This window comes from Convolutriloba macropyga, chromosome 1 (genome assembly GCF_964194025.1).
Source record: "Convolutriloba macropyga chromosome 1, txConMacr16.3, whole genome shotgun sequence".
Classification (NCBI taxonomy): Eukaryota; Metazoa; Xenacoelomorpha; order Acoela; family Convolutidae; genus Convolutriloba; species Convolutriloba macropyga.
The window spans coordinates 87,243,999-87,270,891 of record NC_134468.1 but is presented as its reverse complement, the minus strand read 5'-3'; the positions used below and the strand labels follow the sequence as shown (position 1 = coordinate 87,270,891).

The 26,893-nt window shown below is 35.6% G+C and overlaps 1 protein-coding gene across 1 annotated transcript in view; it reads left to right on the top strand.

Annotated features, from left to right (window-relative positions):
- Positions 1-26,893, top strand: part of LOC142353757 (inactive tyrosine-protein kinase 7-like) — a 122,418-nt gene that overhangs the window by 51,429 nt on the left and 44,096 nt on the right. The window contains exons 4-9 of the mRNA XM_075406108.1: positions 1,873-2,014; positions 5,233-5,342; positions 8,001-8,253; positions 16,721-16,846; positions 17,731-17,886; positions 20,376-20,508. Coding sequence (XP_075262223.1) covers positions 1,873-2,014; positions 5,233-5,342; positions 8,001-8,253; positions 16,721-16,846; positions 17,731-17,886; positions 20,376-20,508 — 920 coding nt within the window. The remainder of the gene's footprint in view (positions 1-1,872; positions 2,015-5,232; positions 5,343-8,000; positions 8,254-16,720; positions 16,847-17,730; positions 17,887-20,375; positions 20,509-26,893) is intronic.

Below are 26,893 nucleotides of genomic sequence, written 5' to 3'. Positions count from 1 at the left end.
CGAATAAAACACTGTGGGTATGAAGAACTTACATTCAACCAAACGCTACTATGCGTGTCTAAATTGACACAGTAGTTTAAAAAAAGTCATTAGAAACGCGAAGCATGCTCCAATTTTTCTGCTAATGAGTTATAATTTTCAACCAATATCTAGCAAATTGACATAAAACTGGCCCTCGGAAAAAATTCAGGATGCAAAGCCAGCGCAGTCTGTACTTTCTCGAGCTCTCTTTACTGTCCGAGACGATAAGAAAATTTGTGCGAATTTTTCTGACTGCTCAAAAAAATCGAGGCTCTGTTTTTATTGCACACTCATTAAGTCACATTTAACCTACAGCACAAGGGAGAAGGTCTGGAAAAAGCACAAAAGGAATAACGAGGCAAAGTATGCATCATAAGTTGTTTTTGGTCTACCTGAGTCTTTTCACTATTTGAACGAGCCAAAGTCTGGATCATGAACTTATTTGGTCCTTCTGAGTCTATTCATAAATTTAACGAGCCAAAGTTTGTATCATATCGTGTTTTGGTCTGGACGGGTCTTTTCATAAGCGTTTTTGAACGAGCACTTTAACGCACCGAAGATTTGAACGAGGCAATGTCTGGCTCATAAGCATTATTGTTCTGCCTGCGTATTTTTATGGCAAAAATTGTCTGGAGGGGTATTTTCATAAGGAGTTTTGAACGAAGACCTCAACCTGGGTAGCATACTAAAACAAAAATATGCACAAAAATTTAGGCGGGGCTTACCCGCTTTTACTTTCACATATTTTGGAAAGCCCTTGAATTTTTTTAACTTATGAAGATCCAAAAATGGAAACCAGCAAAAACGTCAAATATATTTTATATTTAAGCGTGATACTGATGAAAACTTAAAATTTTTGTTTCTATAACTTGTTCATACAGTAGATTTAATTTCATCGCATATGATGCGCAGTTTGACCGAGAAAAGATCATTTTAGAAGATGATATAATTTCTCATCATCGCACTCCATTTAGTAAATGAAGCTGATGTTGTTTTTGCGTGTCTGTGATTGTTATTAAGATGTTTTCGGGTCAAAAAACTGTGATTTCAAAAATTAAATCACACCCTCTCAAAGGTCATAACTCATTTCAGAAAGATTATTGGGATATATTTTTTAAATTACTACTGTTTTCGGACAGTCGTAATAGAATGTTAATATTAAAATGAAAAATATTTTTTTTAAATGAAAAGAAGAGGCTAATCGTGAACTTTTAAGGTCACTTTGTTATAATCTGTTTGACGTGTTCCTAATAAACTTAAAAGTCACATGAGGCTAACCAATGATTGATCAATGACTGTTTTGGTGTATTTACTGTCTCTATGTGGTTTACTGTTTCACCCGTTGGATAATCAATATAAATATCTAAAAATAAGTATTTCCTCAATTAAGGTTTCACAAGAACTTTTAAACGGCTTTAAATGAACACTATTTTGCGTCACAGAAGATATAATCAAAACAATTTTTGTTATCATGCATTTATGGTTCCATTTTGTAAATAAAATAAACTTAACGAGTTCTCATTAAATTTTTTCAGGCCATTACTCAAAAGTTCAAGCTCTAAATGTGTGTCTAAGCTCCAATACGCCTTGGGTTTTGAACGTAAATAATAAAATTGATTGAAATCAACCGTAATTTCTAGTATTTCATTAAACTGATCAGTTATAACAAAATATGACGTCACGAGGTAGATGTGTTCCAACATTTGATAGATTTAGATTCACATGTTGTGTTTGTTGCGAGCTTTGTTACAGCGTGTTTGTTTGTTTATGTATAAATTATAAAATAGATTACATTTTTTAAATAAAATGGTATCACCAATTTTTTAATCACTGATTTTGGTTTATTTTTAGTATCAATTTCGCAACGTGTCTGAGGGATCGGGTGTGTGTTCACTTCTGATCAAAGATTTCACACAGGAGGACGAAGGCAACTACTCTGTAATTGTTCAGTACAAACAGACTAAAACACAATACGTATATCTACATATAGTCGGTTAGTTTTTAATTTTATTTTTTGATAATGACGAAAAGGTTTTTCCGCTTCTCCTCCCACAGGAACAATTTTTTTTGTTCCAACAAAGTTTGTGAAAATTTTTGGATCAATTCTGTCAATTCTGTCCCCCCCCCCCCCCCCCCCACTGCTTAGCGAGCAGAAATCTTTTATGACCCCCTAGCGCGCGCGTTATTTTCTTACATAGTAATGTGCTATATAATAGCATACAATTTGTAACTGGGGGTCATAAAAAACACTGGGGGGGGGGGGGTTGCGAAACAGAATAGATCCAGTTTTTTTTACACTTAGCACGTTTTTAGATTGATAACTGTGCTATAGGGTGAGCCTAATAAGATTCCTACACGTACAGGGAAGATTATCTGCTAATGTCTTCATCAGCTAAATAAATTCAACTGAAGTAGTAGATGAAAAGCAGGTAATTCCCAGGTTCGTCAAAGTTTCAAACACAGTTGAGGCAAATATACCTGAATGTTTAGGTTATTTCACCTGCTGTTTTTTATACTGTGTAATAAAAGTTGGTGTTTTCAGACCAATCTCAAAGGAAAGTTTTCATGTCCAGACTTTTTGTTTTATGCTTACTTTTCCACCGTTTTTTTCAACGTAGCAAAAACGTTGCAAAATAAAAAATCTGCAAGTTCTAAGACATTGACCCAGTGAAACCAAAATTGATAGTCTCTAGAAGAAATAAAAACATGCTTAATCTTATCATTTTATTGTCACGTTAAGTGGCAAAATAGCAGCAAGATATGTACAAACTTTCAAGATCTTCTTATGGGTACTGAGAAACGAGATCTTGTGAAGATAACCAAGATACAAATACGTTACAGGACAAGACATACCAGGTTCTGAATAACAAATAGTACCCTTAAAACTAATTGAAAACTCACAAAAATTATCGAGATTTTACAGAAGCTACCCAAAATATTTCCCGTTAGTTTATTAACCAACAATTGAGCCTATTTTTCCTCAGTATAAAAAAATTCTCAAAATAGTACATAACTTACGCAACACTGCTACAGGGATGACCCCAACTAAGGTCCCAGTATAAAGCTAAAAATAGCAATCAGCAAATTAATTTCACGGACATATACAATTAAAACAATTATAAACTTTTCATTGAAGAACAAAACTTCTCATTGTATTTTTCACCCATAATACACTAAACCACGAAAAAACAAAAGAATTTTGATAAATTTAAATTAATTTGCATTCAGTTTTGATAAAAACCTGCAATAAATCTATCTCAATTCATAAAGTTGTTGCAACTGAGGCAACTACAAACAACAAACAACAACAAAAAAGAGAACTTATATCGTATTTCCATTATCTTGAAAAATAGAACTTTTAAACAAAACTTTTTTCATCCGTAAATTTGATTCATAAAAATGTTTTGTCCTATCTTACTTTTTTCATAAACTGTTTTTTATGTGTCACGGTTTATCGCAATCTTATTAGGTTGCACAGAGAAATTCTGTTGACTTGTCATAATAAGATCTTTTCAAAATCTTAACCAGAGGTTCCAATATTTTCTTGCTCATCAAGATCTCTGCAAGATGTTTCAAGTTTTGCAAGAGGAGATATGATCTTGAGTGACATGGCATAAGCAAATTTTGTATCATTGAGGCTGAATTTCCCGTTAGACAGAATACGATGTGATTCAATTGAAAAAATGAGTCAGAATCGGTATTGTGTGAATACTGCGTGAATGAGTTCTAGTCCATTCAGCTTATCAAAGATGCTCGGTAATGTGCGTCCACAGGAATAGGGGCCCACCAAATGAGGAAAGGTATAAAAGTTCAAAAAACACATATTGTTCAAAAATTGGTATATAAATTGCTTTAAGCTCTATTTAATAAACAAATGAAACAGTAACTCATCGGAGAGCCATTATGAAGAGCATGAAGCAAGACAATTTAAAAATTGAACACAAACAACAAGTATTACCACGTCTAACAATTTTTAAAAGAAAAGTTAATGAAAATATCAAAACAGCTTCAAGTTAAAAGTCAATAAGAACCAAATGATTCTCGTTTTAACAGAAAAGAATTGAGAACTGTCTTTAGAACGGTGGAGAAGAATCAACAAGTAGACAGAAAACAAAAATGGGCAAAGTCAGAGAATACCTTGGACTTTTTCAAAACAAATCAATTCGTCAAAGTCAAGAAGGCAGTTAGCTATCTACTGAAATCATTCCTTGTCTTCCTTTATACTTTCAAGCAAAATCATTGAAACCTGTTATTATCCAAAATGTCATGCTACTACAAAAAGTACACATACAGGCGAAAATCAAGAGTTCTTTTCAATTTTTCGAGGAAAAGGTGTCAAAGCCTATAAGATCAAAAAGCTACTCACTAAAAACTTGAATATAATCAACTGCGCCTTATATAAACGCCATTAATGTGATGTTTGACTTGTCAATAATGTGCAATTAATTTGGCAATGGAACATAAAAGCAGAACCTAAAAAAATCAAAAAAAATTATTCAAACAAACAACAAATAGTAAAACTGCATTATAATTAAACTGAATAAAAACCCGAATTCTCTCTTTAAGGATACTACGCTTAAAGACTGCAAAAATAAGACTGAAATTGGCAGATCTAAAAAGAACAATATTTATTAAACAATTTTTAATATCGTAAGAAATGACAACAGTAGAATTTCAATTGAAAAATTTCATTCAGTTTAACTTGTTACTGCTTAGGAAGCCAATTGTACATGTCATCAGCATTGCAAAGACTACTACACATTATCACTTAATGCAAGCAGAACTCCAGATTTCGCAAAGATTTTTATGCAAACCGTGTTGATGCCAAAAAACCATATTCTTTTCGGTAAAAATATTATGTATACTTACTGGCCTCCCTTTAGCCTGTTATTTAAATTTGTCAATAATTTAGGTTAGATTTGAATTCTTTCTGGCCTGTAACTAATATAAAGAAAACAACGGAAGCTAGGCTAACATTCACAATCTTTTTAATTTGAAATTATACGCTTGACAATCTTTCTAGTGATACCACTCACAATCCTGTACGATGAATTTATCGATCGGCCAAAATTGATTGACTGAACAAAAAAGACCAGTTGAGAATTTAGTTCCTCCCCCTTAAAAGTGGATCGGAACAAAAACTCAGCTCTACGTAAAAATTACTTAAATTGAGCTCTAAATTTTTGCAGTGCGGTTTTTTTGTGTTTACAGAACAGTCCTATCCGAAGGAGTGTGAGATCAGGAGTGACGTCACAGAGCAGATCAGAGAGGAAGAGAGTGACGTCACACTCACGTGCACATTCTCACACGCGTTTCCATTCGTAAGTTCACCAAACTCGAGTGAGTTCACCATTCGTAAGTTTACCCCCCCCCCCCCCTACCGTACTGGCTTTCATTGGTTTTCCTGAGGAAACTAGGCACGATTTAAGTCATTTTTCCCTCATCTATGACACAAAATTCATCTGATATTGCCTAATAGCACACATCGAAATCATCTCATTGCAAAACACACCCCCACCCCCCCCCCCCCCCCACCCGAAATACTCAAAAATTGAGAAATTAACTAAATCTAACACAATGAAGCATTAAGCATTATTAGCATTTGAAAAAATGATAAACATTGAATTTTTATGATAAACTGGTAGAACTATTAAAAACAGTAGGATTATTAAAAAAAGATCAAGTGTAAAATGCAGAAGGTCATGTAATAATTCCCTATAAAATTAATTCTGGACATTTTTGTTTGGCGAAAACTCCTTAAAAACTGAATTTAAAGTCACTAAAACATCTCCCCATATCATGTTTTAAAATTTTTAGCTGTTCTAGCCTGAATTATGCATGATTTTTAATGTTTTAATTACACTTATTGCTCCAAGCATTCATGAAATTGACGTTAGGAATTTTTTCAAGCGAACACTTTTTAAAACCAATTTTAGCCTATCGATATCCTCATCAGATAGAGCCAAAAGTGGTAATATTTAAAAAGTGTCGAAAAACTAAATGGATTTTTGCAGAGAAATTTTCAAATTTTTTGTTAGCCTAGGAAAATTGTTGCTTCAAAGTATTTTTAATTTTCAATTACACCTAAGTTTTAAAAATCGATTCTTGGTGAAAAAATTTAATCTGCATTTATTCATGAATTTTCCGTAAATTCTGTAAGGAAAATAAATTTGAAAAATGGTCCAAAATAGCCTAAATATTTTTGATGCGTATCATTTTAAAATAAGTTTATTTTTTTTTAATCAATCAGTTGAAAAAATTTTTGAAATTAAAAATTTTTCATCTATTCGAAAAACTGCTTTTTCTGTGAAATCTATGAACAAAGTGCTTTGAAACTGATGAAGTTTCTCAAGGACAAATGAAAATTTGTGAAAAATTATTTTCAGAGTTTTTTTAAAAATAATTAAGTCTCTTTATCTATCAACCAGTTAAACATTTGCATCTATTATGTGACACATTTGTCAACTTCCCAAACTTTCTGTTGGTTGAATATTTTTTCATTTTTCTCACGTCTCAATATAAAATCTGTCAAAACTCACTATTGGTTACGCTGTGAGAAAATTTGATTCTGAGAACCAATCGATGCAGCCCGTCACTATTATTAAACGCAACTATGGATTTTTTGATGTTTTAGTTAGTTTTAAATTTTTATGTTTTGCCTCTTTAAAAAGTCTCTAATTAAGAACTCAAATGATACTTTCTGACCTGACGGTGAGTACTATTTTTAAAAACAGATGAGATGAGACAACAAAACAGATTTTTTCTTCCTTGTACGAATGAATTATTATATGTCTACATTTTGATCATGTCATTTCACCATGTTCAAATTTTAAGAGAAAATCACAGAAACGTTTTTGGATGCATAGTACTCTGAAAAATGCTCTTTTCTGTCATTACGTGCGCAATTTCCGAATAGACAACCTCCAATAAACTTGGTTTTTTAAGGAATCGGGTGACGAAAACGTGTCCCAGGTCTTTACAATTCACATTTCTTTTCAACGATTGAATTTAGTTATGCAAAACGTGGAAATAGGAAATATAGCTGACATTTCGAGTATTCACCGATAAATATCCACCCTTTTGAGCTTGTAATTAGCCTATAAATTCATTGCCGAGTGTTGTTGGTAACTAACTGAGACGAATTTCAAAGACTCAGATTACTATGCATCCAAACAGTTCTATGGGCAATTATAAAGCCGCTTGTCTTCCTAATCCACTAATAGTATCTTAAGGGGAAACTTTTGAAATTAATTGCCAGTTAGGCTTTCTTTGATTTCGGTAATTAGATACTGTATCCATGGGAAAAGGTGAGGTAGAAATTAGTTAAGAGTGTGAATACTTGGGACTTATGGCGTGGAAATGAGTGACAAAAGATTGTCCCTAATTTTTACGATGGCGTTTTGTGAAAAGTGGGGTAACACAACCAATTTCGAATTAATTAAATAATTTTGGTTCCTGCGTTTTCGCAGCGGAACAGCATTAGGCCTACAGTAGCCTGTTCTCAGCTGCCCTTTTTCTTATTATTCCCCACATTTCAGACTATTCTTTCTATGAGCAGCATTGCTCTTTTTTGGTGACTATGACCACTTTTTTTGCGTCTGAAACCTTCACGTGGTACCATCATTGCAGCCAACATTGGTCAGGCTATGGTCAACCTGAAGCTATGGTTAAGTAAGAGCTCATATTTACACAGACCGCTTCACGGAGGCAGGGGATTGAACTCTCAATCATTGGCGTGTGAATCACACACCTTACCTCTTGGCTATCACGCCCTTTGAAGGACTTTTAAACTAATTTAGCCTAGTGTCGCTCGTTTCCACACACACTTAGAACTCTAATCCTAATACATAGGTCGTGAGAAACCCCTACAATGTTGAGTATGTACAATCTATTTTTCGGACACTGGCCACGCAATGGTAGTCTGGCTGATACGATAAACTTCAGATCCAGACTCTAAGATTAATTTTTCTTCTCTGCAGATAAAACTAAAGAACATTGGCTGGGCCAAAAACGAAATGCCAATTCCAAGATACAACCTGTTGACACCTGAGGAAAAGATTGAGAACTCTGATTGGAAGAATACTATCATCTCAACCAATCAGAACAAAGCTTTCAACGGATTTGACCTCAAAATACGCAAAGTTGACCGGAAAGATGCAGGCGTGTATTCCTGCTCCACGATTGGTCAATCGGGCGAGCCAATCAGATGCGTCTATGAGCTGCAGATTTCGTGTAAGTCAACAGGGTTCTTTCCAATTTTAGGAAATGTTTTAAGTGCATGATACTTATTTAATTTCAGTAAAAATAAGCGCCTAATTAATTTATAGACGTATATTTTTAGGTCCGCGGGTGCGGAGCATCATCAGCAACCCTATTCACCCGGAATAAGTTACCATAGTAAGCCCCCCCCCCCCCCGTTGAGAGGTCGCGACTTTATGAAAAGACTTATAAAGTCAATCTCGGGGGTATTTCCCTACCTTAAATACACGGTCGACCTCCTGGTAAGGGTGGACCTAAAGTCTTTTCATAAGTCGACCAAAGGTCTTTCCAGTACTGCAATTTTTCTCTGGTCAGAGGTTTTTCAGGCAATAGGGTAGTTTTAATACTGAATTGTTTTCTTGACAGTGTAAAAAGTGACATGATCAGAATATGATTATTGTAAAATTACAGGATTGAAATATCATGATTCAGTACTGACATACTATGGTATCTTACCCGGTCAATTACTCGAATTTTATTATGCTCAGCATTAATATATTGGGCAGTTTTTCCTCAAATTGCTCAATTAGATTTCAAATATCAAATACCAGATCAGAAATGAAATCAGACAGTAAATCACGAGCAGAAGTAAATTAAGCAAATTAGACTACTGTTGTGATACTTTTTATTAATGGTTTAACTCAGTGGCTTTCAGTCCCCTTTCAATCAGTAAATAACTCTATACCTCGAAAAGCAGCTGTCTATTATACACCTGTAATCGTATTTCGACATACTAATAATGTGAAGGTAGAATAAGGGCGCAATATATTAAATATGATTGGTTAAAACAGCACAAAATAAGTAGTTTTAGGAGCTGAAATTTGGAGATTTATAAAGTTAATGTGGCTTTCAAAAATTACTGCATTTAGTTTTGTCTGTGTCCTGTTAAATTCATGTTTAACTTTTTAGTTGCAAACAAGTGTTTGTTTGACATCATTTTAGTTCAACTCGTTTGGCTTATTTTGCTGATATATTGACTATAAAATGCTTCGATTTATGAACAACTGCAGAGGCATTTTTTGATTGTGGATAATAACTTCTCTTTCGGAAAACTCTATTATATTAGCTACGTCATTTTAAAGTGTAACTGAGCATATAAAGAAATTTATTTTAATTTCAGCCTTATTGTCGTAAATCAGAAAATGAATTCGTATTAGCTGTAAAAATACACATGTGACAAAAACCCACAAAAAGAGAGAAAAGAATTTTTAGGTATTTTTAAAATATGTCCTCTGGATATCTTGAGTTACTATCATTGCAATAATTTGACGAACCATTTCTGCAGATTTCTTTAAAAAATCATCAAGAATTTTCACGAAAACTTTATAATAGCATCGTTAAATTTCTTATGATTATTTTAACAAGAGTTGAATTCTTGAAATGATTTGTTTATAATAATGGTTAGCATAATATTAAAGAACCTTGTTAAAAAAGTTTGATTGAACCTGAGAGACTATTTTCGTAATATTGCGTGGCCCTGACAAAGAAAACCAACGAGGAGGCTCGTCAATTTGCGTACGCACATAATGATCCGAACCCGCGCATCCACTTTTTTATTTAATTGTTTACCAAACAAGGAAGACAGTAAAGTTACAAAAATCCACATATTGTTCAACAAAAAACTATGTGAAAAAAATAATGCTGGATTTGAAGACACATGAGACTTGCCATTAAGGAGAGTACTAGACAAGACAAACGTGAAAATCAAATAATAGCAAACACTAATGACGACCAAATCTCGATGTCTATATTTTAAAAAACACTTAACAACCAAATGGATATGAAATCAAATAACACTTGAATGCAATAAATTAACTTTTATTTCATTAGATAAGATATGACACCTGCAAATTTTGAGACTGCAAATATTGAGAGTGCAAACATTGCAAGTATTGAGACGAATAATAGCAAAATGGGCTATTTTTGAAAACTACCAATTTCAAATTGAGTAAAACGAATGCGTATCAACTCGTCTCATTATGAAGATTTACTCAAATTTCATAGGAAGCATTTAAGAACTCTTTTTTTCCATAATACGTCAGGCGACTAAAAAAGAACAGAAAAAGGAAAAAAAATAAAATTAAAAAAAAGCGTTGAAAGCGTTGTCGCTAACATTAAAACCATAGACTATTCATGAAGAACTTTAAACATGTTGAATTGCTTGTTTTTGCAACGCTAACTGGGCCACTGCAATAGTATAATAATGTAGTAGGGAAGCAACAAAAAACCCAGAAATCTGCAAGCACCCAAAAGTAACACTTCTTATGAAAATGCGTAGTACCAAAGCCAAGAAAGCATTAGTTGAAACTGAAAACAGGAAAAGATTTAAATGACGAGAGATGGGATGCGACGTTGGTTCAATTGAAAGAAGGTGGAACTTTTCAACACAGAGAAAAAGCTACAAAATTGACAGAATTAAAATGAAGGTACCAAATCTGAAAAATCCACTTATTTCTTAAAACAAGTTTTAAAAAACCATAAACTTTCAACAAGTTAACCTGCAGTCTCTCAGGCAGTCAGTTGTGTTTGTTATTAACAAGGTTGGATCATAAGATGACAAAAAAAATAAAGGAAAAATTCAAAATTTCAAAGAAAGTTAACGAAACCATAGTGTTGAAGCCATGAAAACTATAAGAAAATGAAAACCACTTAAATTTTGTAAATGACAAAATTGGGTTTGAATTTTTAACTTTGGTCGAATTTAAGTTTAAATGGGTCTTCTTTGTAAAGGGTCTTTGTGAAAAATACAACAAGATTTTCAATACAAAAACATATTCCCAATCTTGATTTTTTCTTTGTATCTTTCAGAGTTGAGCTGCGCCATCAACAAAGATGCGTTTTGCAGACCCTTGTTATAGTGTTAGATCTTAAAGTAGTTAAACTGTGCAGCTGTATTATGTAAGAGTCCTGTAGGTCTGATTTTGATTAATGAGGGTATAGTAATCAAATTGGGATACGTGAGCTTTCACACAATTTGCTTAGTAAAAATTAATGGATTCTCTTCAATCAAGTCTTACTTTTGATAATTTCTTACATTTTTTGAGGCAAAGTTGTTAAAATCGTTCTTCTCCAAGCCAAAGTTCCTATTTGTTTTGGAACAGTTGCAAACAGAATCCTTGTAAAAATTTTATGTTGCTTTTATGAGTTGAGTGGAAAATTTGAGCCTAAACGCATTGATGATTTTGACCAATCAAAGAAGCAGAAACCAAAACTTCTCTAAAGTCAAAATTTTTCAGAAATGATAACATTGGTTATTTCCTCTAGTATACGTAAAAAATAAAATCTGAATGGTAAGGAGGCAATGTAAAGTTAGGAATTTATAACTCTTTGTAAAATTATGAAAAGATTTTAAATTGAATATTTAAAGAACTTGTCTTTACATTAATAAATAAGAGCTTAAAATTTCTCACACAGTTTTCATTCTACATCGTGATCATTTACAATGTTATTAAAAATCAAAATCAAAAAATTTCAACGTCATCTTGAATATCAATTATTTTTGGGGCCCTTAAAGAGTCTTTCCAAAAAAGTTCTTTAAGCTCGTGTTTAAAAGATGCTCTCAATGTTGCTTCTTATATGTTACTCTGATATTTTATTGCGGAAAATTGTTAGCTGGAATGGTTCTTGCGACAAAAGATTAAGCTGAGCTTATTGTTCTTTTCAGTACCAAAAGCATCTTTTCGGTGTTTTTTGAACCGTGCTGTTGTTTTGTTTTCATATTAGAGAGACATACTTTATTATAAACTGCAAGATTGTTACTGAGTAAGCTACTATAATGAATATATGAGCACATTGGTTTCCTTGGCTATTTTTTTCGTAAATTAAAAGTTTTTTGGGGCAGATATAGCAGTAATGATGTTTGTTGTTTGCATGCCAAGGAAATCTCCCAAAGTTGACAATCTGCAATTAGTTTATCGAAACTGGGATTCTCGTAACAGTCTCCTCTTTAGTATGGAGTTCCTGAATGAAGTTTCATCTGTTTTTTCTTCATTAAACTCACAAAAACGGGAGAGAATTCGCTTTTTTTTGCAGAAGTTGATTTTTCTTAGTTTGATTGTCGTCATCTCTTAATGTTTTCGTTTCTTTGCTTAGCCATTTTTTGGTGGGGAATATTTGTTTTGTCATTTCTAACATAACAATTTTTTTTATCATAGCATGAGTGCAATAGAAAAGTTCAAGCCAAGTTTCTTTCATGGCCAGGACGGTCTTCTCACGAGCAGGCCTCGAAAAGGGAAGTTGAACTGAGTGTTGTTTTTTCGTTTGATTCAATGGTAAGTATATAAAGTAAACATTAGTCGATTTCATACATGAAATAAACTTTTATTTCGAATTGATCCAATGCGAAGCATCTCAACAGAAACGATGTTGGAAGAAACTTGTTCGATAGGCCGCCCAATTGTAAATTAGAACGAGTTAAACGGAAGGTCTCACTCTGTGTCTTGACTTTTCAGGAAGTGTTCAAGAATTACAGTCCGTTGCTATGTACAAATTGGCATATTGAGGGATAAGGAGTCTACTAGCCAGAATGGCTTTTAAATGTACAATCATTGTCTTAATCCCCATATCGCTCGTGTTTCCTTTCATTTCTCATACGAGCTTCATTCTCACTTGCCCTATATCAATAATAAAACCTGAGCAGAATCCGTTTTGAAATTTATTTGACCATCATGTATTAAGACTATAAAATAGAATTCTCTTAAAATTTGAAGTGAAATTGCTCGCCTCTTAAATGTGCCAATAACTGCATAGCTGAAACTGTAAGTTTTGAAATCATTGACCTGAAACGCTCCCGATTCGAGCCAGATTAGCATCGTCTTGGCAGCTCTGTCAAGATTGACATCTTTGTGCAAGAATCTTGAAAGTTCCCGGGTCGAGGAAAAATCCGAAAAATAAGTAAGATAAGGTGAAAGAAAAGTTGTTTTTTTTTTCACCGAAAATTTAGTACATAATTTTGCACTGAAATGTGGTCAAATGCGGTGAACTTACAAAAAGTCACCGCATTTCCCCGCCCTTACAAGGGTTCGAACCTCTCACCTCATGGGTGTCATCCACTTCTTCTTCCACTGCGCTCATTTAAAATTAATTACATAAATTAAAAAAAATTATATAAATTCACCGCTTAGAAAAAAGTGTCAAAAAGATGTTAGATTAAGGGGTAATTTTAAGGCGGGTGGGGGGGGGGGGGGTTAAATTTAACAATTCCTCCCTTACTCCCCATTAATTTCACCGCATTCACTGCTGATCTCACACAATTTTAACACTTCTTTCTGAGCGGTGAATTTATGTTAACTTAGTTCACCACTAAGTTAAGCGGTGAATTTATGAAATTTCATCGCAACCACCGCTTATCTCACATAATTTGGACACTTTTTTCAGAGCGGTGGATTCATGTAAATTCACCGCTGAATTCAGCGGTGAAATTATGTAATTTCAGCGCTACCAGGCGATAATTTTTTTTTCACCTTATTCACCGCTTGATTTATTTAATTTCGCCGCATTCACGACTTATCTTACATATTTGTGCGTTGAATGGCGGTCACACCTCGACCCGGGTTCTTTCTTGACTGTGGGTGACAAATAGCAATACATAGCATTACTATGTCAACACCTGACTTTGATTAAATTTGATGAATGTGCTTTTGCAGTTATGAAATGTAAGTTTGGCATCATCAAAGCAGATCTAGCTCAGTTAGTCAGATGGATGATCGATTATTAATTATAACCAGCTAGCTGTTTATTACTATTATCATTAATCTCATATCTCCTCTTATTTCGACACCCAATTTCAAAACTCACAAACTCAATGATTTATCCGAAAGTCACTTGTGCACGTGATCGGTCCCCATTTTTAATTATCAACTTTGGGATCTATTCCGTTTCACCCCCCCCCCCCCCACGCCTTAGTGAGCTTGTATTTTTTTACGCCCCCCAGGAGCACGTGCTATTTTCATACATTGTAACGTGCTATATAAGAACATATAATTTGTAACTGGGGGTCATAAAAAACACGGGGGGGGGGGGGGGGGGTGGGGCAAACAGAATAGATCCCAACTTTGTACCAAAAATGGTTCAAAACAAAAAGACAAATTGATTTATTGTTGCTGGTTGTTAATTTTAATTCAATTCAATATACAGGGTCTTTCCCATTATAGCCCCCTACCACCCACGGAATTCTATAGCCACACCCCCCCCCCCCCTCCATTATGGTATAGTTACCATAGGTTATATGACAATTAATCTGAGGGGGGGGGGGTATAATGGTGAAACCAGCAACATTTGAGAGGCATTCATGCAATCGTCAAAACATTAAATTCTCAACGATTATATCTGAAGCTGACCGAATTTGAATAATCAACTATACAAAAATTGTAAAACTTTGCGCGGAATGATAAATATTGTAAAAAAATGTAAATATAAATACTTTACGTAAATGTTGCAGAACTGGAAGGAATCGAAATGAAATTAATTGTTATGTGAGTTTTGAGATTGGGATTTTAGTATATTTGTGAGCATTTCTCATATGACTGTTTACTTAATTAGAACTGTTTTCTAGTTCAGGTTTGAATTGATTATTTGAACAAGGTTGCATAATTAATTCAAAAAAATATTAATGCTTGCCGGCTGCAGCGCTCAAATTTTCTGCCATTTTTTTAAGATCACGAGAAACTAATAGGCAATTATATCAATGAGAATTAAAGCTTCTGCGGAGAAAAAACATGATCATTTATAATACTAGCTATGGTCTTTGATGAAATGGAAACATTTAAACACCACTTCTAAATAGGAAATTATTTTTTGATGAGAAAAAAAATTTTTTCAGTTTTGAATAAATTGACCAAAAAGAAACAGAGCTAGATTGATCCAGCAGGGCTCGATGACAGTGCGTTATAACTTTTAAATTTTATATATATATATATATATATATATATATATTTATACATACATACATACATACATACATACATACATACATACATACATACATACATACATACATACATACATACATATATCTACCTAGACAATGGTAGGGTCACAAGTTATATTGTCTTCAATTTTACCAAGAAGTCCAAAGGTTTATTTTATGTAGTGTAATAAGTACTTTAAAAAAGTTCCAACAATACCTGAGTAGGCCTCACTTCAAAGAAAAACTTTGAACATATTGTACTAATTGTTGAGCGACATTGTTTGATATTATGGAGTTTGAGTTTTTTGGTGGTTTGTTGAAGCAAATTGGGTGAAAGTATTTTTCAAAAAAACCGGTACAACTCGGATTGGTTTTCCTTCAAGATCTTAGAACAATCTAAAAGGTTGACAATCTAACAAGAAGACGCAAAACGAAATCTTACAAGATATATTACAAGATTTCGTTTTCGACGATTTTAAAGATGAAAACTCTAGGAGAATCTCTTAAGTTTTTACAAGATTACCATCCCGTCTCATGCCTTGTAGAAAGCAATGAATATCAATCAAGTGAAGTTGGTAAAAATTCCAATGCACATAATGCATTTGATTTTGTTAAACTTATGTGTTTCGTATTTTTTTGGCATAAGATTATTCCTCTGATTCTCGACTGAATTTGTTCTGAAAACCAAAAAAAATGCGATTTTCTGATTAAAGACCCCAGTTTTGTTGTTTTTGTTTTTATCATAAAAAACTGCTCAAGACTCTAATCGTAGGCTACGTGAACAAAAATCAGCAGTATTTTAGTCTACATAAAATTGTAGATTTATGCATACATACGAGATCAGCTAAATGTTTTTAATATCAAGTAATAACTGACAAGTTTTCACAGAGCTAGGAAAAATGCAAATTTTTGAAAGATTTTTTACCTTTCAAGCAAAAGAGCATTGACATATGTGAACAAAAATTTAAGAGTATGTCAGAGTCAAGTTTCCCAAAACTTTTTGTTGTTTCCAAAATTTTTTAAGATTGTCTGCTTCAAAATCTGAACGGTTACTCTGCTTTTTTTTGTGTTTTTTGAAAAAATTTTTCAAATTGTTCTTAAAAAGGTGCCCTGATTCTGTAGTTAGCAACAACACACAGAAAAATGGAATTTTTTGCAGTAAATTAAAGAAAAATTCGAAAACTTTCGGATTTCAAAAAACGGCTTTGTGTCGATAAAGCAACTTTTGCTCAACTTGGATTTGCGGCGTTATTAAATTCTATTTCTAAACATTTTTCAATAGAGCAATATTTTTTTCCACAAAAATCACATTTAAAATGTCCTCTCAGCAATGAAAATTTAAACTATTATAAAAGCAGCCGAATAAACATTGTTTTATCTGGAAATTTGCTTATTCACAAATGTTGGAATGCTATCGCCTGTTCGAAGTTATGTACGTTTCCATTTCATCATAGAGCTAAGAAAAATCTTCCTTTTAATCAATAGAAAATCGGTTCAATCTAAAATCTAATCAAAAGACAGAAATCATTTTAGTTGCACCGGAAGCCTCCTTCTCAATACACGAAAGTTTCTATGCCAAAGAGGACGAGGAGAGGACTTTTGAATGTCTGGACAAAGCCAACTCATACCCCACTCCGTCACTTTACATCGAAAAAATTGGTTAGTTCGGAATCGAAGGACTCACGCATTACCCTAGTTCAAATCTTATGCCAAATTTGTACAATTTTGCAAATTATCTTTTCACAAGGTCAAATTCGCAAAATTTTGTTAAATAATTTTAAGTTTGCAACAATTTGCAATCAATCGGCCGAGTTCGTTCCGGTCGAGCTCTGCTTAATTTAGCAATATGGCTTAATTTCCTTACCATTTCTCGGAGATTGCTTAATTCAATTGAAAAATGTGTAAATTACACCTTGTAAACGATATGTGTGGTAAAATTACCCTACGAGGCCAACTACTAACGATAAGGGACAAAAAAATTCAGACCTGTTTGCAAATATTTGTAAAACTTATGCATTATTTTGCAAAGTTTGGAAATTTCTTTATAATTAATTGCAAATTTGACATTAGGTTTAAACTAGGGTTCGTTGCAAGACATACGCTTTCAGACTTTTCGGAGCAGAACAGTGACAATTAACCTAAAATTTGTTTCTCGAAATTATTCAATAATTACACGACAAACGAATTAGAAATGAAATTTTTTCCAAGAGCCATCTTATCGACAAACTGTATAGGCATTGCAGTTTGTCTTCATAATTCAAAATTATTGATGAGATTGCGTTATGGAATTGCGTTATTCAAAATAATAGGTTTTCCTTGAATTATGTCTAAATGACACGTTGTTAAGAGCAATCGCTGACAACAACAACTTCGGTTAGTTCTGCAAAAAAAAAATGCGCAAAAGGCCAAAATTGAACGACAAATCATGAAAAACGTTTGAGAGCACGTCAAACCACCGCTTCATAGCACAGCCGGTCGGATTTTATCCCTCAAATGATATAACTTCCAAGGAAAAAAAGTTGATTGTATTTTATGTTTTGAAGTAGAGCCAGGGAGGTCTATAGAGATGATGCAGGGGGTGAGTCACCACCTGACGACTGCAATTTCAAAGACAAAAAAGAACAATGCTGGATCATACAGATGCAGAGCCAATAACTCAGAGGGACACAGTGAAGTCATCTACGATCTACTCGTACAATGTAAGTTTTCCTGGTTATGATACCTTTTTGCACTACTTACGATTACAGAAAGACGTATTTACGGAAAAAAGTACGTAAAAGTTAAAAAAAATATTTAAGGTAATTTTAAGGCAAGTTAGACTAAAATTTAAGGTTTTTGTAAGGTAGTGAGGCCTTAGCTTTTCAGGTAAAGCTCAGGTAAAGTTCGGGTTACTTAAGGTGAGTTAAGGAAAGGCAAATCTACCTTAGCCGTTAAGGTGAGTTAGGATGTTTTTTAAGGTAAAATTACCTTAAGTTCATTTAGTGCGCTTTTTAAAAAACATTTCACTAGGCTAAATAGTCTCAAAATAGTTTCAAAAAACTTCGGGCTTGGTCTTGTTTGAAAAAAATATGCCTATTGGGATTTTTTTCTAAGACGCTGGAGTAAACATTTTTTTACAAGAAACATGGAATTTTGAATACAATCCAGAGATTTTAGACGACCAATGATAAACCTAATAAACCAAAACAAGATCAAGCGGAAATTTATTGAAATATTTATAAACTTTCAATATATATTACCATAAAACTACAACTCTACCGATCGTTTCAAAGTTCAAATTGAAAACATTCAGAGATGAGCAATTGGACGTCCGGAGTTTTCCGAACGTTCTCTTGCGTTGCAACTTTACAGGACTAACTATATACTTAGTCCGCGTAGTCATTCTTTTAATGTGTTAAAACACTTTTAATATCATTGTTTTAAAATATTAAAGGTCATAGAAAAAAATCAATGCAGCAGTTTTTCTCTCAAAACGATTTGAAGAAAATGGCTACACGGATATTTTGTTAGTGAGTTCAATAAAGACAAAACGCAAATGAACGTTCAAAAAACTTTCGATGTCCAAAATTTCTTCTCTGAGTGTTTTCAACTTCATTTTGAATCTTTTAAACGCTCGATAGCAATGTAGTTTCATGGCGCTTAACATCCATATAAAAATATGAGTGCTTTTATGTTTGAAATTCCTATGGCTACTAAGATGATTTTCAATATTTTGCATAATGAGTGTTTTAAAATGTCTAGACAACACTTTTCCGTTGATTCTGATTTGAGTCTTAATTGCTCTTGAGGGAACTTTGAAGTAATTATTGTAAATACGTTCGCCATTTACTGCATAGAAATTTTCGAATTTATGCTCCCTTCTAAATTGTTTGCCTCCCAGTCACTCGAGAGCAATTCGTCCATTGTTAGTCAGTTTTGCTATGCTACTTGATGTTTAATGTTCTATGAATGCGATATGAACTCCGTCCGTCCTAGATATGAATCTCAGGAACGATTTCATTACAAACAAGACAAGAAGACGGGACCTTAAGCAAATTTGAATTTCTTTCGAGTTTATTGGATTTCAGTAGATACGATTTTCAAAAACTTTGACTTTACTTCATTGTTGCCAATATCCAAGTTTAGGTCCCAGACGGAAACCGGCATATCCAGACCATCTCAGATGGAAGACGTCTTCGTCTAGACCGTTCCAAACGGAAAGATTTTACGTCCAGACTTTTATGCGTTCACCCAATTTTCGTGCAATTATGTTCGAACATTTGTGCGTTCACCAAACTTTCTTATCTTCTCCAGATTTTTTTGCGTTCCTGTGCTGATTTTCATCAATACATCCGATTTTTGTGCGTTCACTAGACTTTTATACCTACAACAGATTTCGTGCGTTCACGTCCAGAATTTTATGCAATCAAAGTCAGACAAACTACAATAACTACAGATAGTAATTTATAATAAACTGTTTGTTATTTATCGATATGTATATGAATTTTATTAAATTATTAACTGGTTAGTAGAGTTTTAAAAATTTTTGCGTTAACTCAAAAGTATTTCTGGCTAAGTATTACGAACTTTGGCTGGAAATGCAAGAATTGGATTTTTTTAAACTTCACTTGCTTTCAATAACACCAGAAGTAGGAGTCTTAAAATACAACGCAAATGACTGGTGCAATTCTTTTTGCCTTCGACATTTTCCTTTCTTAAAAAAACCAACTCAAGTGAGTTTCGGCTTTCTGCCTTGAAGGCTCCCACTAGAGTGTTTACTCTGGAGTAAAAGTGCTAGATGTCATCTCATGGGTATTAATTTCTTCAACAAGGCTGAAAAAATAGTGCGTTTGTCTGGAGACTTTTGTGCGTTCATGGTTAGACTTTCGATGTTTCCAGACTATGTAATTTTGAACGCACGATGCCCCCATAGTGCATTAATCTTCGGCCTGGGCATACTTGATTCCGTCTGGAACTTCAGCCTGGGTAGAATCCACAATTATCTTAAATATTCCAAACTCACGAGAGTAAAGGTAAAGGCATAGCTGATTTGGGCACAAAATGTGAAAAAACTGAAGAGAACGCAGAGGGGGTTAAAGTTGCCGCAAAGTGGTGTTTTCACACTTTCATTATTATTCGTGGGTGCCTGTCAGTATTGTGTTCATTTATTGTGGTGTATTTAGACTAACATGAATATATTTTTGTTTAGATGTGGAGGTTGAGCTGAGGAATGCGAGAACGAGGGAAATTGTGAACGACAAAGACAAGGAAGTGTTGGCATCTGAGAACGACACGGTTGTTATTGAGTGCATCAGCAGAAGCTACCCCAGGGCTAAGTTAACGTTAGTCACAAGGGTTAGGGTTGACTACAGGGTCACAAATTCAACTACTCTGGTTAATCCGGTTCGAGAAAAAAATCGGAAAAATATGTAAGATAAGCGATGAAATGTTAGTTTTTTCACCGCAAATTTCGTACATAATTTTGCGGTGAAATGCGGTGAATGCGGTGAATTTATGTAATTTCACCGCTAAATTCAGCGGTGAAATTATGTAATTTCACCGCTAGCAGGCGATAAAGGTTTTTTTCACCGCATTCACCGCCTGATTTATGTAATTTCACCGCATTCACCGCTTATCTTACAAAATTTTTCCGCGTTCACCGCTTATCTTACATAATTTAGCGTTGAATGGCGGTGACACCTCGACCCGGGAATTGAAAATTCGTACACCTTCCCGGGCCGAGGAATTTGGCCAAAACTATGTAAGATCAGCGGCAACTAGCGTTGACAAGTCGGAAAATTCACCGCAATTTTCTTACATAATTTTGCGTTGAATGCGTTGAATTTGAAGACAAAAATTCAACGCATTCAACGCAAAATTATGTAAGAAATGGCGGTGAATTTTCCAACTTGTCAACGCTAGTTGCCGCTGATCTTACATATTTAGTTGAATTTAGCGTAGATCTTACATATTTAGCGTAGAATTTAGCGTAGATCTTACATAATTAGCGTTGAATTTAGCGTAGATCTTACATATTTTTGCGTTGAATTTAGCGTTGATCTTACATATTTAGCGTAGAATTTAGCGTAGATCTTACATAATTAGCGTTGAATTTAGCGTAGATCTTACATATTTTTGCGTTGAATTTAGCGTTGATCTTACAAAAAATCAACGCGTAGAACTCTGGGTATGGGACTCGAACCAATGACCTCCTGTTTACTTGTCGCCTCTTCTACCATTGCGCCACCGTACCTTGGTATCCTTAAGAGCCGCAATCCTTATAAAGCGTAGATCTGACATATTTTGCGTTGAAATTAGCGTAGATCTTACATATTTTGCGTTGATTTTAGCGTAGATCTTACATACATTGCATTGAATTAAGCGTAGAACTTGCATATATTTTGTTGAATTTAGCCTATAAAAGAGCACTAAAAAAGTTTTTTTCTGACTTCTTGTTTCTCACCTTAGGAGTATAGGGTTCGAAATAGTGAAAAAATTAATTTTTCGAAAAAAAACTTGAAAAAATTTTGAAATCGTAAAATGCTCTCAATTGAATTTTTCACTATAAAAGAGCATTAAAAATGATTTTTCTCTGACTTCACGTTTCTCACCTTTTCAGCATAGGGGTCGAAACAGTAAAAAAATTAATTTTTCGAAAAAAAAAACTTGAAAAAGTATTGAAATCGTAAAATGGTCTGAAATGGATTTTGCACTTTGAGAGAGCACTAAAAAGTGATTTTTCTCACCTGTGCAGTATAGGGTCGAAACACGAAACAGTTAAAAAATTGACTTTTTGAAAAAAAAAACTTGAAAAATTTTGAAATCGTAAAATGATCTTAAATGGATTTTGCACTATAAAAGAGCACAAAAAAGTGGTTTTTTGCTGACTTTGCTTTTCTCACCTGTGAAGTATAGGTATCGAAACAGTGAAAAAATTGACTTTTTGAAAAAAAAACTTGAAAAACTTTTGAAATCATAAAGTGGTCTGAAACGGAATTCAAAAAGTTCAACCTTAATTTTGTAAGATCTACGCCAAAACTCTACGCAAAAATATGTAAGATTGGCGTTGAATGCGTTGAATTTATGTAAAATCTACGCTAAATTCAACGCTAAATATGTAAGATCTACGCTAAAATTCAACCCAAAATATGTAAGATTGGCGTTGAATGCGTTGAAATTATGTAAGACCTACGCTAAATTCAACGCTAAATATGTAAGATCTACGCTAAAATTCAACGCTAAATATGTAAGATCTACGCCAAAATTCAACGCAAAATTATGTAAGATTGGCGTTGAATGCGTTGAATTTATGTAAGATCTACGCTAAATTCAACGCTAAATTTGTAAGATCTACGCCAACTTTCAACGCAAAATATATAAGATTGGCGTGGAATGCGTTGAATTTATGTAAGATCTACGCTAAATTCAACGCTAAATATGTAAGATCTACGCTAAAATTCAACGCTAAATATGTAAGATCTACGCCAAAATTCAACGCAAAATTATGTAAGATTGGCGTTGAATGCGTTGAATTTATGTAAGATCTACGCTAAATTCAACGCTAAATATGTAAGATCTACGCTAAAATTCAACGCTAAATATGTAAGATCTACGCCAAAATTCAACGCAAAATTATGTAAGATTGGCGTTGAATGCGTTGAATTTATGTAAGATCTACGCTAAATTCAACGCTAAATTTGTAAGATCTACGCCAACTTTCAACGCAAAATATATAAGATTGGCGTGGAATGCGTTGAATTTATGTAAGATGTACGCTAAGTTGAACGCTAAATATGTAAGAGCTACGCTAAATTCAACGCTAAAGATGTAAGATCTACGCTAAAATTCAACGCTAAATATGTAAAATCTACGCCAAAACTCAACGCAAAATTATGTAAGATCTACGCTAAAATTCAACGCTAAATATGTAGGATCTACGCTAAAATTCAACGCTAAATATGTAAGATCTACACAAAAATTCAACGCAAAAATATGTAAGATTGGCGTTGAATGCGTTGAATTTATGTAAGATCTACGCTAAATTCAACGCTAAATATGTAAGATCTAGGCTAAAATTCAACGCTAAATATGTAAGATCTACGCCAAAATTCAACGCAAAATATGTAAGATTGGCGTTGAATGCGTTGAATTTATGTAAGATCTACGCTAAATTCAACGCTAAATATGTAAGATCTAGGCTAAAATTCAACGCTAAATATGTAAGATCTACGCCAAAATTCAACGCAAAATTATGTAAGATTAGCGTTGAATGCGTTGAATATATGTAAGATCTACGCTAAATTCAACGCTAAATATGTAAGATCTCCGCCAAAATTCAACGCAAAATTATGTAAGATTAGCGTTGAATGCGTTGAATTTATGTAAGATCTACGCTAAATTCAACGCTAAATATATAAGATCTACCCTGAGTCGGAAACGGATGTTAATCTTGCAAGATCTTGCAAGAATCTTGCAAGAATCTTGCAAGATTATGCATAATCTTGCAAGATTCTTGCAAGAATCTTGCAAGATCTTGCAAGATTAACATCGGCTTGCAAGAATCTTGCAAGATTAACATCCGTCTTGCAAGATTCTTGCAAGATTAACATCCAAAACTTGCAAGATTCTTGCAAGATTAACATCCAAACACCATTAAAAAAAAGCCAAAAAAAACGTCTCAAAAATTTAAAAGACGTTAAAAAAAGCGCCAAATAATAGCCGTTGAGACTCCAAAAAACCGCAATAGAGCCTAGAAACCTATCTTATAAAGCCTAGATACCTATCCTATGCAAGAAAAAAAGGCTCAAAAATTTTGAATATACAAAGAAAAATAAAAGAGCATCACAAGAAGAGCAATAAAAAGGCATCAGAGTTATCAATCTAGAGCATCAAAAAAGCTGTTCTTCTTCTTCCGTTTTTTTTTCATTTTTTTTTTCAAACATTTTCATTCTTCTCTTTCTGTTGACTGGTTTCGTTTCCTGATCGTTTTCGGTGTCGTTTACGGGTGTCCTCTCCTCGTCCTCGGCTGTCGTCAGATCCTGAAGAAAAAAGAAAACTGAACACAACAGAACAGCAGCAAAAAAAACCATGCACAAAAGTGCATGGTCACCCCCCACACCGAGCCAAAGCACACCAGGGCAAAAGCAAAGCCCAAAAAAACCAAAACCTAATGCCTGTGCCGAACACCTAAGGGGGCAGGGGGAACAAAACGGGGCAAAAAACCGGCACAGGCAAAAAGAGCCCTCCCACCCATAACCTAAGCACCCAAAGCCAAGAGCAAAGCCAAGCAAAGCAACACCTAGGGCCTGCGCCAAAAGCCTAGTGGGGGGATAGCGCAAAAAGCGCTCAAAGACCTAGTCCTAAGAAGGCGCAGGCAAACACGTGGGCAAAGCAAAAGCCCAAACAAAACACCTAAGAAAAAAAGGCGCAAAAAAGGCGCCAAAACAGACCAACCTCACCGGGTTGAAGAAGCCAGGAGACCCTCCAGCCAGCCCCGCCACTGAGCTGCTCCAGATCCAGGTGTCCTCTCCTCGTCCTCGGCTGTCGTCAGATCCTGAAGAAAAAGAAAACTGAACACAACAGAACAGCAGCAAAAAAAACCATGCACAAAAGTGCATGGTCACCCCCACACCGAGCCAAAGCACACCAGGGCAAACGCAAAGCCCAAAAAAAACCAAAACCTAATGCCTGTGCCGAACACCTAAGGGGGCAGGGGGAACAAAACTGGGCAAAAAACCGGCACAGGCAAAAAGAGCCCTCCCACCCATAACCTAAGCACCCAAAGCCAAGAGCAAAGCCAAGCAAAGCAACACCTAGGGCCTGCGCCAAAAGCCTAGTGGGGGGATAGCGCAAAAAGCGCTCAAAGACCTAGTCCTAAGAAGGCGCAGGCAAACACGTGGGCAAAGCAAAAGCCCAAACAAAACACCTAAGAAAAAAAAGGCACAAAAAAGGCGCCAAAACAGACCAACCTCACCGGGTTGAAGAAGCCAGGAGACCCTCCAGCCAGCCCCGCCACTGAGCCGCTCCAGATCCAGGTGTCCTCTCCTCGTCCTCGGCTGTCGTCAGATCCTGAAGAAAAAAGAAAACTGAACACAACAGAACAGCAGCAAAAAAAACCATGCACAAAAGTGCATGGTCACCCCCACACCGAGCCAAAGCACACCAGGGCAAAAGCAAAGCCCAAAAAAACCAAAACCTAATGCCTGTGCCGAACACCTAAGGGGGCAGGGGGAACAAAACGGGGCAAAAAACCGGCACAGGCAAAAAGAGCCCTCCCACCCATAACCTAAGCACCCAAAGCCAAGAGCAAAGCCAAGCAAAGCAACACCTAGGGCCTGCGCCAAAAGCCTAGTGGGGGGGGATAACGCAAAAAACGCTCAAAGACCTAGTCCTAAGAAGGCGCAGGCAAACACGTGGGCAAAGCAAAAGCCCAAACAAAACACCTAAGAAAAAAAAGGCGCAAAAAAGGCGCCAAAACAGACCAACCTCACCGGGTTGAAGAAGCCAGGAGACCCTCCAGCCAGCCCCGCCACTGAGCCGCTCCAGATCCAGGTGTCCTCTCCTCGTCCTCGGCTGTCGTCAGATCCTGAAGAAAAAAGAAAACTGAACACAACAGAACAGCAGCAAAAAAAACCATGCACAAAAGTGCATGGTCACCCCCCACACCGAGCCAAAGCACACCAGGGCAAAAGCAAAGCCCAAAAAAAGCAAAACCTAATGCCTGTGCCGAACACCTAAGGGGGCAGGGGGAACAAAACGGGGCAAAAAACCGGCACAGGCAAAAAGAGCCCTCCCACCCATAACCTAAGCACCCAAAGCCAAGAGCAAAGCCAAGCAAAGCAACACCTAGGGCCTGCGCCAAAAGCCTAGTGGGGGGATAGCGCAAAAAGCGCTCAAAGACCTAGTCCTAAGAAGGCGCAGGCAAACACGTGGGCAAAGCAAAAGCCCAAACAAAACACCTAAGAAAAAAAGGCGCAAAAAAGGCGCCAAAACAGACCAACCTCACCGGGTTGAAGAAGCCAGGAGACCCTCCAGCCAGCCCCGCCACTGAGCCGCTCCAGATCCAGGTGTCCTCTCCTCGGCTGTCGTCAGATCCTGAAGAAAAAAGAAAACTGAACACAACAGAACAGCAGCAAAAAAAACCATGCACAAAAGTGCATGGTCACCCCCCCCCCCACCGAGCCAAAGCACACCAGGGCAAAAGCAAAGCCCAAAAAAAAACCAAAACCTAATGCCTGTGCCGAACACCTAAGGGGGCAGGGGGAACAAAACTGGGCAAAAAACCGGCACAGGCAAAAAGAGCCCTCCCACCCATAACCTAAGCGCCCAAAGCCAAGAGCAAAGCCAAGCAAAGCAACACCTAGGGCCTGCGCCAAAAGCCTAGTGGGGGGATAGCGCAAAAAGCGCTCGAAGAACTAGTCCTAAGAAGGCGCAGGCAAACACGTGGGCAAAGCAAAAGCCCAAACAAAACACCTAAGAAAAAAAGGCGCAAAAAAGGCGCCAAAACAGACCAACCTCACCGGGTTGAAGAAGCCAGGAGACCCTCCAGCCAGCCCCGCCACTGAGCCGCTCCAGATCCAGGTGTCCTCTCCTCGTCCTCGGCTGTCGTCAGATCCTGAAGAAAAAAGAAAACTGAACACAACAGAACAGCAGCAAAAAAAACCATGCACAAAAGTGCATGATCACCCCCCACACCGAGCCAAAGCACACCAGGGCAAAAGCAAAGCC